General features: G+C 51.2%; 1 protein-coding gene across 1 annotated transcript in view; it reads right to left on the minus strand.

The window, feature by feature from the left end:
• Positions 1-3,668: 3,668 nt before the first annotated feature.
• Doc2b (double C2 domain beta) overlaps positions 3,669-14,773 on the minus strand; it is a 29,340-nt gene continuing 18,235 nt past the window's right edge. Inside the window, exons 6-9 of the mRNA XM_004667863.2 lie at positions 13,823-13,980; positions 8,376-8,457; positions 7,558-7,654; positions 3,669-6,519 (exon numbers count right to left, since the gene is read on the minus strand). Coding sequence (XP_004667920.1) covers positions 6,383-6,519; positions 7,558-7,654; positions 8,376-8,457; positions 13,823-13,980 — 474 coding nt within the window. The 3' untranslated portion in view covers positions 3,669-6,382. The remainder of the gene's footprint in view (positions 6,520-7,557; positions 7,655-8,375; positions 8,458-13,822; positions 13,981-14,773) is intronic.

Consider the following 14,773-nt stretch of genomic DNA (forward strand, 5'->3'; position numbering starts at 1 on the left):
TAAGACTTCCGGTACTATGTTAAATAAAAGTGGGGACAGTGGACACACTTGTCTTCTTCCTGATTTTAATGGAAAAGCTTCCAGTTTCCCCCCATTTAGTAATATGTTGGCTGTAGGCTTGTCATAAATAGCCTTTACTATACTGAGATATGTTCCTTCTATTTCTAGCCTCTATAGGATTTTTATCATGAAGGATGTTGAATTTTGTCAAACACCTTCTCTGAATCTAATGAGATGATCATGTGATTTTTGTCCTTCAGTCCATTGATATAATATATTTATCGATTTGCATGTGTTGAACCATCCCTGCATCTCTGGGATAAAGGCTACTTGGTCGGGTGAATGATCTTTCTGATATATTCTTGTATTCTGTTTGCCAATATTTTGTTGAGAATTTTTGCATCTATGTTTGTGAGGAAAATTGGTCTATAATTTTCTTTTTGTGTTCTATCTTTGCTTTTGGTATCAGAATGATTCTGGCTTTATAGGAGGAGTTTGGTAGGACTCCTTTTTTTATTTTATGGAAAAGCTTAGTGTGCACCACCATGCCAGGCTCAGTTCTTTTTTTTGATTTAAATTTTATTTTATTTATTTGAGCAAGAGACAAAGAGGGGGAGAGAGAGAGAGAATGAGAATGGGTACACCAGGATCTTTAGCCTCTGCAGATGAACTCCAGACACATGTGCCATCTTGTGCATCTGGCTTATGGGGGTCCTGGGGAATTGAACATGGGTCCTTTGGCTTTTCAGGCAAACACCTTAACTGCTAAGCCATTCCCCGAGCCTTACAGTTCTTCTTTTTAAAAATTATTTATTTGCAAGCAGAGAAAGAAGAGACAGAGAGAATGAGTGTGCTAGGGTCTCCAGTGGCTGCAAACAGACTTCAAATGCATGCCCCACTTTATGCACCTGGCTTTAGGTGGGTACTGGGGAACTGAAATGGAGTTGTTAGGCTTTGCAGGCAAGCACCTTAATTGCCGAGCCACCTCCCCAGGCCCTTCCTACAGTTCTTAAGGACCTCCCCTCCTTTCTGATGAAACAACATAGGAACTAATTTCTGGCACCAAGTTGTCTTTCTCTTTTTATGCTCTCTTGTGCTCAGGGTATGGGGACCAAGGAGTGTCACCTTTGTTTGGAATATCTGGGATGCTGAGCACATAGAGGAGATGCCCCACCTCTCCACCTTGGCTGATGCTGGAACACTCTAGATAGTTCCAGGATGTCCTCATGAGCAAGTAGTGCTCTGGGCCAGTGCCCACAGAGGGCTCTAAGACCATGTCCTGCTCCTCGCCTGTGCCTGCCTCTCAGCGCGCACCCAGCTCAGCCTTCTGACAGTCCTGCCTCCCTGCTGCGCACCCGCCAGCCCTCTGCAGACCTGATGCTCTGTCCAGGTGTCTTGGCTGGGCGTGGTGCAGGCAGCACTCCTCAGGATGAGTCCAGCACAGCCAGACGTGGTGGCATACGCTTGTTACCCCGGCACTTGGGAGGCAGAGGCAGGAGGAGTGTGGTCAGTTTGAGACTACCCTGAGACTACCTTGAAAAACAAGCAACAACAAAAAGTCAGCCAGACAGGGTGGCGCATGCCATGAATCCCAGCACTTGGGAGGTACAGATAGGGATTGCCTTGAGTTTGAGGCCACCCTGAAACTGCATAATGAATTCCAGGTCAGCCTGGTTAGAGCAAGACCCTACCTCAAAACAACAAACAAACAAGTCAGGGATTGAGGATATAGCTTAGCAGTAGAGCCTTTGTGTAGCAAATACAAGGCCTTGGGTTCGATCTCCAGTATGGCAAGAAAAAAATAAAGCATATTCAGATGAATTTTGCTAGGGAGCTGGCTCCATGGCATGTACGAGGCTGGTCCCCAGCACTGAGCCTGTTTACAAGCCACAGACTTTAGTGACTGGGGCTCCAACAGCCCCCACTTCACTCCAGGGTCTCCTTGCTCTCATTGCAGCTGGTTGTGTATATGTGGGGACAGACTGCTCCGGGTACGATTGTTTCTACACCTCTTTTGGCCCCTGCTTAGGGACTGGACGCTAGCCTCTCCTGAGCTGCTCTTGCCCTTGGCTCTGGCTGGGCAGTTGGCTAGGCACTGCCTTCCTACTTCCCTGTCCACTGTCCTTGCTCTTTCTGGCCGATTCTTGCCTTCCTTCACTTTGCTTTATTCCCGAGACCCCTCAACCGTCCTTCACCTCTCTCTCTTTCTCACTCCACTCTCTCCCTTTAGGATAAATCAGCGGTCAAATAATATGTGTTAGTGACCGCTGGTTTCATCCTTTGTTCAGGAAATACTTAGGAAGGGTTGGAGTGATGGTTTAACAGTTAAGGTGCTTGCCTATAAAGCCAAAGAACTCAGGTTCGATTCCCCAGGACCCACGTAAGCCAGATGTACAAGGTGGTGCACGTGTCTGGAGTTTATTTGCTGTCCAGGTACTCGGGAGGCAGAGGTAGGAGGATCACCATGAGTTCCAGGCCACCCTGAGAGACACACAGTGAATTCCAGGTCAGCCTGAGCTAGAGTGAGACCCTACCTCAAACAAACAAACAAACAAAGTAGCATTTTTTTAAAAAAAGAAATACTGAGGTTGGGTTGGAGAGATGGCTTAGTGGTTAAAGCATTTTCTTGGGAAGTCTAAGGACCCAGGTTCAATTCCACAGTACCCATGTAAGCCAGATGCACAAGGTGGCACATGGGTCTGGAATTCACTTGCAGCAGCTAGAGGCCCTGGCGTGCCCGTTCCCTCTCTCTGTCTGTCTGCCTCTCTTACTCTCTCTCAAATGAACAAACAAAAATGTTTTTAAAAAGACAGAAATACTGAGGTCTACGTGGGGCCCCGGGGTCACTGAGACAAACAGGACACATGTGGCCCTGCTGTCACGAAGAGGAGCAGAGACAGGAGGGAGCCGAGGCACAGGATGACTGTGGGTGACAAGCACTGTGAAGGGCAGCGGAGCAGGGTGACATGGGAGGATGTGACAGCAGTTGTCACGGTGGTTCTCACAAAGTGGTGGCGCTGGAGTGGAGACCCAGCTGCTCAGACTGCATCAGAGCAGCCGCGGGGTTCTGTCAAAACAGCAGACCTCACTGTGCTTAAAGCCAGCGGGCAGGGGCCGGAGGAGCGGTGGGTGAGTGGGCTGCAGGCGGGAAGCGCGGCAGGAGGATGGCAGCCAGGGCTCCACCAAAGGCAAGTGGCTGCGGTGCGGGTTAGGGCCTGGCTACCACACTGGCCTGTTCCCAACACAGGGATCGGCCCTTTGGGCCCAATGGGTGACAGGTTCTGTCTCTACCGGGTGGCCCATCAGAGCTCAAAACTGATGTAGAGAGAAGGGCAGCCTTTAGTTTTTGGTTTTTTTTTTTTTTGGTTTTTCGAGGTAGGGTCTCACTCTAGCCCAGGCTGACCTGGAATTCACTATGGAGTCTCAGGGTAGCCTCGAACTCATGGTGATCCTCCTACCTCTGCCTCCCGACTACGTGGTGTGTGCCACCACGGCAAACAAACTCCAGACACGTGCACCACCTTGCCTCCCGAGTGCTGGGATTAAAGGCGTGAGCCACCACAAACGCACACAAACCAGACAACCAACCAACAACAAAAGACCCAGCACTTCCCCCTGATGCCATCTTCTCACCCCTCCAAAAGTGTTCAAAGGAGTCTGCCAAGCCATTATGATCGCATTATGACGTTTCCATTTACTTTGGATTATATGTCGTTATAAATATTAACAGAGAAGACTTAAAAAGGACACCTTCGGGAAAGTCAGACGAAAGTACAAAAGTTGTATTGTGGGGCTGCAGTTTGAGGGTTGCTTCTGCAGCCGTCACGTGGTAGCAAAAACGGTGGTAAGCAGTGCACGAGTCTGCGTCGACGACAGCCGGAGTCCATGCATCCGAGGTTCACCCGGTGGAGGATGGAAGGGACATGCACGGCCCGGGCTCGGCGGGCGGGGGAGGTGCACTTCCTCGTTCTTGCCACTAGAGGTCAGGAGGTTACCGCCTCAAGGCTGGAAGACGGGCCTGTCCGGGAAACCAGGGCGAACCCCTGGGTACTGACACCTGATTTTTGATTTTTTTGGGGGGGCGGGCACCAAATTTCCTGGACCAGAACAAGATGCCCTGTTGGGGTCAAAAGCAGAGCCGATTCTGCAGTTATTTTTCTTTAATTGAGATGTAATATTCACAGGGCTAGAATAGCCCCAGGATCCTGGGGAAGATCCCATCATTTTCTAGTGAGTTCTTGCCCAGTCACGTGCACCTGAGCTAGATGGCCCTAAAGTCCATCTTTCTCCCTGACTGTCCCTGGAGTTGGCAAGGTTCATCTGTTAGGCCCAAACCCTCTTCTGCACAACCTGGGGAAGCAGAGGACCCTAAGACTGGGTGCCAAAAATCTAGGTTTCTTGTCCCAGCTGGGTCCCGTCACCTTGCTGGGCCTCACTTTCCCCAGTTCCAAGACGCACTTCCACATCTTCAAGAGAGCAACGAGTGCGCTCTCAAGGGCTCCTCTCCACAAGCCATTACAAAGAGCTGAGCTGAGATGCTCAGAGCTCAGTAGGCCCCTTAACACAGGCCAACCCCCTCAGAGCCTCTCTATTGTGTGGAGTTAAGAAGGGCTGTCACCTTTGGTCCCCTGACCACAGGCTAGGGACCGGGAGGAAGCAGGTGAGTTCCAGGGCCTGTCTGTGGGTTTTGGGGTGCCTTGGGACAATCCTAAATCCTGCTTTGCCCCCTCCCTGCTGCGTGGCCATGCGTGATGCGGCTTCTCTGAAACGGTTTCATGTGTAAAGCAGAGCTAGCCACCCCATGTAGACAGGGCCTGTTGACCCAGGCAAAAGCTTCCTTTAGAAGGAAACCCAGATGCTGTGAACAGGGACATGAATAGGTCTGTGGGGCTGGAGACCTGCTTTCCATGCTGACCCAGGAAGGGCTAGCAGGCACTTGGGATTTGAACCATGAGCCGTCCTGGTACAGCTGTGCCAGGGTACCAGACCTCATGTGGGCCACCTTCCCTCTTAGGACCTCAGTGCCCTGTCGTGCATTGATGGGTTGAATGCAGCAGGGTTTGGGGTGGGGGTGATGGTGAAGCTTCTTGTTCCAAATACGTTCATCATGTGTTCCCGAAGCCATAAGTAACCAGGAGGCATTGGAGGTGGGGCTTCCGGCCTGAGCCCCAAGACTGAGATGGTCCCCGACCCTTTCCTGAAGAGAAAGCCTGGGCTGGGCCTCTTATCCCTTGAAGGCAGAGCTGGTACACCCAGGCCACTCTGGAAATAAGGCCCTGGATGGCCACTGACGGTCTCGAAAATGACATGGCTGCCTGTACTGGGCTAGGGTGCCATGGGTAGCTGACAGGGGCCTGAAACCCAGCTGGAGCCCGGAGAGGACAGGGAGGCAGGAGGAGTGCTCGCTTCTTTTCCCTCCCAAAGAACCAACTTCTCTTCTCCTCACAGCCGGTCACTTAAGCAAGGAAGAGAGGGGGCAACATCTGTCCTCGAGGTCCCTCAGGAGCAGAAAGAGGTCACACGAGAGGTCTCAGTGTGAGCACTCAGCCTGTCTCTCCATGGTGCTTCCACATGCCTCCAAGCCCGGCTCTTGCTTAACCTACAACCAGTCCCAGGATGACCCCAGCTTACTCTCCACCTCTTCTCCAGGCCTTTGTGGGTCTGCCCATTGCCTGGATTTTGCTTCCCCTTTGCCTACAGCCCCCCTCTGGCTCTTCAAGGACACGCAGCGCCTTACCTCCTCAGGGAAGCCTTTTCTGCTCTCAGCAGTCAGCAGTACCTACAGCCCCCAAAGGCATCTGGCGTGGTGTCCCCTTATAACCCCATGTGTCCAGTTTCCTCACTAGATGGGACAATCCCAAAGGACAGGCCCACAGCTCATCACGCCCAGGGCTTGCAGACTGCTGTCCACCGGAGCCTTGCTTGGCTCACTTCTTCCACCTGCCTAGCAGTGCCGAGTGAGCGGGATAGGACTCTCCTGTTGAAGACAGCTGGAGCCCCGGGCTCTGCTTGCCCACAGTCCTGCCCCGCTCTCCCTGGCGCTGGCCGGGGCACTCGTGTTTCTGCGCTCTCCCAGGCACTCTCCCACGGACCTCAAGCCCTCGCCCTGGACGGCCTTGGCTCTTCTCCCGGGCGGTTCTGAGATTATGCCTTCTCCCACCTCCTGCCCTCCTGGGCCCCAGCGGGCTGAAACGGGCCTGGTGCTGTGCCTTCCTGTCCCCTGAGTGGCTGAGTGCTCCTAGTCCCTCCACGCCGGGGTCTGCAGTGGCTCTGAGTCTGAGCAGCCATCCTGGACCCCTCCCATCCTAGGGGCTATAGCCCTTGGTGGCAGCTGAGAAAGCCCAGGGCCACGTGGCAGGGGCTGGTGGCAGTGGTGGGGCAGTCAGTCACTGAGCACTGCCCCTGGGAGCTCGTTGGTGAGTGTGTGCCAGCGCTCGATCCGCTTGTCCTTGTTCTTCAGGCAGTCGAACCAGTGCTTCAGGCGCTCGCCCTTGGCATTAATGCCCAGAACCACGCCACCTGCAGGAAGGGACAAGAACTCTGTGACTTTGGTGCTTCCGCCAGCCCCCTGCCGTTCAGGCTGTGCATGGTCTGTGTCTTCCACCCTTGGTCCTGTCCTTCAGTCTACCGGGAACAGTGATGAGCACGGTGTGGCGGCACACACCAGGGGTCGGAAAAGGGGAGGAGAGCCAGGCGCGGGGGCGCACGCCTTTGATCCCAGCACTGGGGAAGCAGAGGTAGTTCAAGGCCACCTGAGACTCCATAGCGAATTCCAGGTCAGCCTGGGCTAGAGTGAGACCCTACCTTGAAAAGTACAAAAAAAAAAAATAAAAAAATAAGAGAGAGAGAAAAAGAAAGAAAGAAGGAAGGAAGGAAAGAAAGAGAGAAGAAAAATAAAAGGTAAGGAATGCCAGGCATGGTGGCACACGCCTTTGGGAGGCAGGCAGAAGTAGCGGGATTGTTGTAAGCATGAGGCCACCCTGAGACTACATAGTGAATTCCAGATCAGCCTGTGCTAGAGTGAAACCCTGCCTCAAAAAAAACAAAAAACACAAAAAGACAAACAAACAAAAACAAAACAAAACATAAAAAAGCTGGGCATGGTGGTGTACCACCTTTAATTCCAACACTTGGGAGGCAGAGGTAGGAGGATCACCATGCATGTGAGGCCACCCTGACACTGCATAGTGAATTCCAGGTCAGCCTGGGCTAGAATGAGACCCCTACCTTGAAAAACCAAAAAGAGAAAGAAAGGAGGGAAGGAAGGAAGGAAGGCAGGCAAGGCCAGAACACAGGGCACGTCTGTCATGCCCACCGGGAACTTGGGGCCACATGCGCTCCAAGTGCAGCCCTAGACACTGATCATTGTTTCAGCTCCCCCCAGACCTCTGCATATCCTCCAGGCTTCCTTCCTTGGGCTTATACTGTTGCCAGAGGCAGGGTGGACATTGTTCAAGGTCCCTTATATTAGGGACATGTGGTCTGAATGAGGGACACTACTGCTGGTCCAACCCAGGACAGGCATGTGGCTAAAAGCGCATGTACTGTATCGCTTACCAATGAAATCATTGGATTTTCCAATGTCGTAATCCCAGACAGTGACCTCCAGAGTCTTCTTGGCCAAGTCCCCGTGCTTGATCTCATAACAGAACTCCTGCTGGCCAGAAGGGGGTTATTGGGGCTAAGGCCAGGCAGCCAGGAAGCGTCTATAGTGTGGTGAGGGATGGTTAGAATGTGGGCAGATTCTCACATCCTAATCACTTCTGCCCGAGGACTAACCAGGGCCCCCTTCTCAGCCCACCTGCCCCTCTGTCCCAGAAGCTGCTCTCTCTCTCCAGATGTCTATGAATCCCTGCTTGTAATCAGTCCTTGTCATACTGACCCGTCCACTTTGGATTGACCTTGCTGGCCACACCCTTCTCTGTGGGACCCTCCACTGTCTGCTGCCCCCGCCTGCTCTGCCTAGAAATGCCTGGTGTTGGACCCAAGAGCCCTCCCTTCTTGCTCTCTGGGGGATGTCTAGGTCTGTGCCCTGTGCCCCTGCTGAGGAGCTGGGTGTCCATTCGGCCAACCCTTACAGAGGCCCTATGGCTTCTTGAATCCTCACTCAGAGCCTCCCCATCTTCTTCCCCATGCTGTCCCTGGTGAGGACCCTGGGAGTCCCTCATTGCACTCCGTCAGTGGGAAATTTCCCTGAACTCCCATGGGCAGGCACCCTGTGGCCTGGTGGAACCTCAACTATCTCTTTGGTTCAGAGCTGCTCCCCAACCTTTCTCACCACCTCCAGCTCTACTGTGACCCTTTGAAAACCGGGTCCCTCTGGGCCCCCATTCGCCCCAGGGGGGACTGAGGGTTCCTCCTGAAAGCCTTTGTACCTCGTTGAACTCCGGGTTCAGGGTTTTCTTCTTCACCGCTGTCTTATGTTTGGATTTCTTGTCCACATCTGGCTTCAGGTATCTGCAATGATAACAGGGTCAGAGGTGGGCAGAGCTGTGGGGCAGAGCCAGTGGGGCCCAGCGAGGCTCCCTCGCCCTTCTGACTCCTACCCGTGAGATTCTGGGCATGAGTGAGGAATCTGCATCAGAACAGACGCAGGCCAGACAGCATCCATGCCTCCTCCGTCCCTCAAGGGGAATGTGCCTTCTTTCCGGAAGTCTGATTTCCAAAGTGCTAATTTCCCCCAATTTTTTTCGAGGTAGGGCCTAGGTTGACCTAGAATTCACTATGTATTCTCAGGCTGACCTAGAACTGACAGAGATACTTCTACCTCTGCCTCCCCATAGCTGGGATTAAAGGTGTGTGTCACTACGCCCAGCTCTTCATCGTTACTCTTAGATAATACAGTATAGCAAACATTTACATTGCCCCAAAGGAGACCCTGGGGTGGTAGACAGGTCCTGTTGGCTGCTTGCCTGTGGAAATTAACACCAAGGGAGACCCTGCATTTTGGATAACCCAGCACATGATCTAGAATTTGGGTTCCCCCCTGGCAGACAGGCAGAACCCAATTTAAAATGTTCATATCACTTTGGCTCCAGATTGGATTCCTGTCTAAAGGTCTGAAGAGAAACTTTTTTTTTTTTTTTTTTGAGATAGGGTCTTGCTTTTAGCCCAAACTGACCCAGAGTTCACTCTGCAGTCTTAAGCTGGCCTCAAATTCACAGCAATCTTCCTACCTCTGCCTCCCAAGTGCTGGCATGCACCACCACACCTGGCTTCTGAGAAGCAACTTAACATGGCAGGTGAAGGTGACACATCACTCCGGATCCTCCAGTCCTGTTGCCCTTCCTCTCTCAAGAGGCCGACTCTCAGAAATGGTTGAGAAAGCGCAGTGGATCTTGCTGCCCGTGGGGCTGGGCTCCAGGACGCGCTCAGCTACTACAGCGTGGAGGAGGCGCCATGTACGCCCTACGTCACATGACCTGGGATTTGCATAGACCCTGCACACAGCCTGCTGTGAAATTTAGTCATCTCTAGATTATGTAGAATATGTAGTGCAGAGAAAATGTTGTGCCAATAGTTTATGCTGGTTCTTTCCTCCCTCCCTCTCTTTCTTCTTTTATTTTATTTGCAAGGAGAGAGACAGAGAGAGAGAGAAAGAGAATGAGAATGAGAATGGGTGCACCAGGGACTCAAGCTGCTGCAAATGAACTCCAGATGCATGCACCACTTTGTGCATGTGGCTTTACAAGGGTACTGGGGAATCAAACCGGGTTTGTTAGGTTTCGCAGGCAAGCACCTTTATTGCTGAGCCATCTCTCCAGCCCCTACACTGCATCCTTTTTGTTTTGTTTTGTTTTGTTTTCTGAGATAGGGTCTTACTCTAGCCCAGGCTGACCTGGAATTCACTATGTAGTCTCAGGGTGGCCTCGAACTCATGGCAATCCTCCTACCTCTGTCTCCCGAGTACTGGAATTAAAGGTGTGCACCACCACGCCCAGCTTACACTATATTCTTTTTTTGTAAAGATTTTTTAAATTTTTATTTATTTATTTACTTATTTTTTTGGTTTTTCGAGGTAAGGTCTCACTCTAGCCCAGGCTGACCTGGAATTCACTATGGAGTCTCAGGGTGGCCTCGAACTCACGGCGATCCTCCTACCTCTGCCTCCCGAGTGCTGGGATTAAAGGCGTGTGCCACCACGCCCGGGTTTTATTTATTTATTAGAGACAGGGAGAGGGGGAGAGAGAATGAGCATACCAGGGCTTCTAGCCACTGCAAACGAACTCCAGACACATGCGCCACCATGTGCATCTGGCTTACATGGTTCCTGGAGAATCAAACTAGGGTCCTTAGGCTTCACAGGCATGTGCCTTAACCACTAAGCTGTCTCTCCAGCCCTACACTATATTCTTTACAGAATAATGGTCTATACATGCTCAGTAAAGATGCAATATTTTTCAAGTAGTAGTATTTTTAAAATATTTTATTTTTATTTATTTATTTGAGAGAGAGGAAGAGGAAGAAGGAGAAACACACACAAAGAGTGAGAAAAAAAGAGTAGTTGCACCAGAGCCTCCAGCCACTGCAAACGAACTCCAGATATATGTGACACCTTGTGCATTTGGCTTACATGGGTCCTGGGGAATTGAACCTGGGTCCTTAGGCTTTGTAGGCAAGCACTTTAACCACTTAGCAAGCTCTCCAGGCCTCAAGTAGTATCTTTTGTCCCTCTCTTTCTCTCTTTTGTCCATCTGTCTTCATCCTTCCATCCCTCTTGCCTGCTTCCCTTCCCCTGTGACAAGTTCTCATTATGTTGTCCTGAAGCTTGCTATGTAGGCCAGACTGGCCTTGAACTTGTGACAATCTTCCTGAGCCTTGGCTTCCTAAGTGCTGGTTTATGGCTGCGTGCCCCCATGCCCATGCCGGTGGGAGCAGTGTTTTCAGTTCTACGGTTCATGTACTCCATGAGTGCACAGCCTTAGGTACCGAGGTCCAGCTGCATGTTTTCTTTGTGTGAGTGTGTGTGGTGGTCAGAGGACAACCTCAGGGTGTTGGTCCTTACTTTCAATCTTGTTTTGAGATAGGCTCTCTCTTACTTTTTGCTGTTGCAACTACCAGACTAGCTGGCCTGAGAGCTTCTGGGGTCTGCTTCCGCCTCCCACTGGGTGTTGGGTGACAGGTGCGTGTGCCGCTTGCGTCTGCTCCATGCGCTGCGTGCATGTTCTGGGGATTCTATCGCCGGTGTCGGGCTTGCCCAGCAGGTATATTTATTTTAATCTTCCATCTTTCCCACCCTTGAAGTACTCAAACCCACCCAATGGTATGTGTGTACAATGTAAGCAGTAACACATGTCTACAGCTTGCTTTTTGGCTCAGTTTTGGGTGGCTGTCCATGTTAATTCATCTAGCTCTAATTTATTCATTTTAGCAACACAGTGCTCCATTCTCTACATATGCCAAGCTTTATTAATCTTTTCTGTGCTGATGAATGTCTAGCCACTTCCAGTTTGTCACTATCACCAGCAATTCTACGTAACGGCCTTCCACCTGCACATGGGTTTCTAGGAGACAGATCTGGAGAGAAAGAGGGGCCGCCACGCAGTGTCCAGCTTCCCGAGACTGCCAGTGCTCTTTAGGAGCCGGCCATGAGCGCCTCACATTCGTAATTTCTTCTCAAACCTGGTCTCTAATCTACTGGATTATTATTATTTTTTTTTAAGGTATGGTCTCACTCTGGCCCAGGCTGGCCTGGAATTCACTGTGTAGTCTCAGGGTGGCCTTGAACTCATGGCAATCCTCTTACCTCTGCCTCTGAGTGCTGGGATTAAAGATGTGCACTGCTATGCCTGGCTCTAGTTTTTTTTTTTTTTTCCTTTGAGGTAGAGTCTAGCCCAGGCTGACCTGGACTTCACTATGGAGACTCAAGGTGGCCTTGAACTCATGGAGGCATACAGCACCACACCCAGCTTGATGGCTCTAGTTTTTAAAATATTTTATTTATTTATGAGAGAGAAAGAGAGAAAATAAGCATGCGAGGACCTCTGGCCATTGCAAATGAATTCCAGATGCATGCTTCAGCTGGTGTATCTGGCTAACGTGGTACTAGGGAATTGAACCTGAGTCCTTAGGCTTTGCAGGCAAGTGCCTTAGCTGCTGAGCCATTTCTCCAGCCTTCCACTGAATTATTTTTTGGGATGGTGCTATGAACTTACTAGTGGACTTTTTTATTTTTTTGCATTGGTGGGGATCGAACCCAAGGCCTTATTCATGCTAAGCAAATGCTCTGTCACAGAGCTACAGCTGCAGCCTTTCGTCACTGGATTAACCCATTGATGAGGTGAGTGCCCGCGTGGTCCACCCAGCTCTCTAACACCACCAGCTAGGGACTATGCCTTCAACAGCTGAGCTCTTGGTAGCATTTTATATCCGCACCATAATAAGGTGTGTATATGAGTCATAGATGCATTTTATATTTAGACTTGGATCCCATCAATAAGATAGCTTGTTATTTGTATCCAATATTCCAAAATTTTAAAAAGAAGTTGGAAAAAAAAAGCAAAAAAAAAAAAATTGGAGAATATTTCTGGTTCCCAGTATTTCAAATAAGAGTTAGTCTCCAGCACTGGCCTCCCTGAGAGATCAAAATGCCCACATGGCCTCAGTGACTTGGGCCTCTTCCATGTCCTCTTAGGCAAGGGCCATTTTGGCTCCTTTATTGTGATTCCCTCCCCCCCCCCTCTCTCTATATATAATTTTTTTATTTTGTTTAGTTGAGAGAAAGGGAGAAAGAGGCAGATAGACAGAAAGAGAGAATGGGCATGCCAGGGTCTTCAGTAGCAGCAACTCCAGATGCATGTGTCACCTTGTGCCGCTGACTTATGTGGGTCCTGGGGAATTGGACCTGGGTCCTTTGGCTTTGCAGGCAAGTGCCTTAACTGCTAAGCCATCTCTCTAGCCCCAATACTGTAATTTCTATGTCCCCTGCCTCAGTATCTCTCATCTTTCATTTTGCTGAGCCAACTCCCCTCTCAGATGACACCCACTCCATTAATGACAAGCTTCAACCCTGAGGGCACCGTGGCACCTGCCCCTCTCTCTGTAGCAGGCCATCAGCTCTCACTTGCTCTCTGGAGCTCTCAGTGCATCCTATCCTTCCCAGGTCTTCTTCCCTGGGGCCTAGCCAGTGCCTCTCCTTGGTGCTGCTGTGAGTGCTGGGGCTAGGCACACATGGGCAGACATGCTACAGGTTCTTTGCCAGGTCTCTCAGTCTCTTGGGTCCTCCTGGTACTGGTCCTGCCTCCTCCTGGCTCCTCCTTCAACCTGCCTCTGACCCTGTGTCCCAGGGTGGTAGAGAAGCCTGTCTGTGGCATCAGGAGATAATTATTCCCAGAGCTAGGGATGTACTTCGGTTGGCAGGGTGTTTCCCTGGCATGCATGAAGCCCCGGGTTCCATCCCAAGCATTACATGAACCAGACGTGGTGGCACATGCCTGTAATACCAGCACTCTGGAAGTGGAGGGAGAATTAGGAGTTCAAGGTTATCCTTGGCTACAACAGTGACTTCAAGGCCAGTCTGTGTGGCACGAGGCCCTGTCCTACAATACCCCCCAAAGGAGATATTCTATCTCTATCCAGGTGACCCAAGAAACCCGTGCTGCTTGTGTAGGCCTCAGTTTCCTCATCCGTGAAATGGGCTGACGGAGCTTACACCACCCCAGCTTAGAGTCCGCAAAAGAGTACACGGAAAGCATCAACCTTGGATGCAGACCCTGCTGCCCTTTGGCATCCTCCCTACTACTCGCTGGGCTCTGTTCATGTGGGACTCAGGTCCCCCGAGGTGAGCAGGGGAAGCACTCACGGGCTCGGGCCACAGACTCACGTTTTTACGTAGGGGTCCGAGTAGCCGTTGGCATCCATGGCGGCCAGGTGTGCACAGCGCACGATGCCCACTAGCAGGCCCTGCTTCTGCGAGCTGTACTTGAGCGAGATGAGGATGCGGCCTCGCTCCTCCAGGGACTTGTCCTCTGTCTTGTCCACCTGTAGGGCAGGGCAGTCACTTGGAGATCCTTGCCTGATCCCATCCTTGTGGCTGAGCAGCCTCCTAGGCTTTCTACGGCCTCACCTCCCACGGGTCCACCGGCCACTGTAAAGACCATGTGAGACTCAGGGCCTAGGGGTGCCACCCAGCTGTACAGCACTTGCCTAGTAACAGTAAAGCCCTGGACCCATTTCCAGTACAGAAAAAGAAAGAGAAAAAGAAAAAGAGGGGGCTGGAGAGATGCCTTAGCGGTTAAGACGTTTGCCTGCAAAGCTAAAGGACCTCGGTTCGATTCCCCAGTATCCATGTGAGCCAGATGCAAAAGGTGGCAATGCGTCTGGAGTTTGTTTGCAGTGGCCGGAGACCCTGGTGCACCCATCACCCCCTCAAATAAATAAAATATTTCAAAAAAGAAAAATTTAATTTGTGTGCACTTCAGGAAAGTTTTACCAGGGCACAGCCTGGACCTTTCATCGACATCTTGTCTGTCTGCTTTTGTCGACAGCAGCAGAAATGAATGGCGATGACAGAGGGGGATGGCCCGAACACCCTGACACATTTACCCTCTGGCCCTTTGCAGAAAGTCTTTCCACCCCTGCTCTGTCCCTCTTCATCCTAAACTGGGCTTATTTTTGAGCACTTTGGCTCTAAGGCAGGTCCACTCCCCCATGCCTTTGCTTGGCTCTGTCCACTAGCAGCATGCACGCAGGGTGCTGGGGAGCGTGTGTACTTGGGGAGAGCTCAGAAGATAGACCTTCGTCTTCTTCCCAGTCCCGAGGCCGCTGGGAGCAA

Source organism: Jaculus jaculus, chromosome 9, assembly GCF_020740685.1.
Source record: "Jaculus jaculus isolate mJacJac1 chromosome 9, mJacJac1.mat.Y.cur, whole genome shotgun sequence".
In the NCBI taxonomy this organism is placed as follows: Eukaryota; Metazoa; Chordata; class Mammalia; order Rodentia; family Dipodidae; genus Jaculus; species Jaculus jaculus.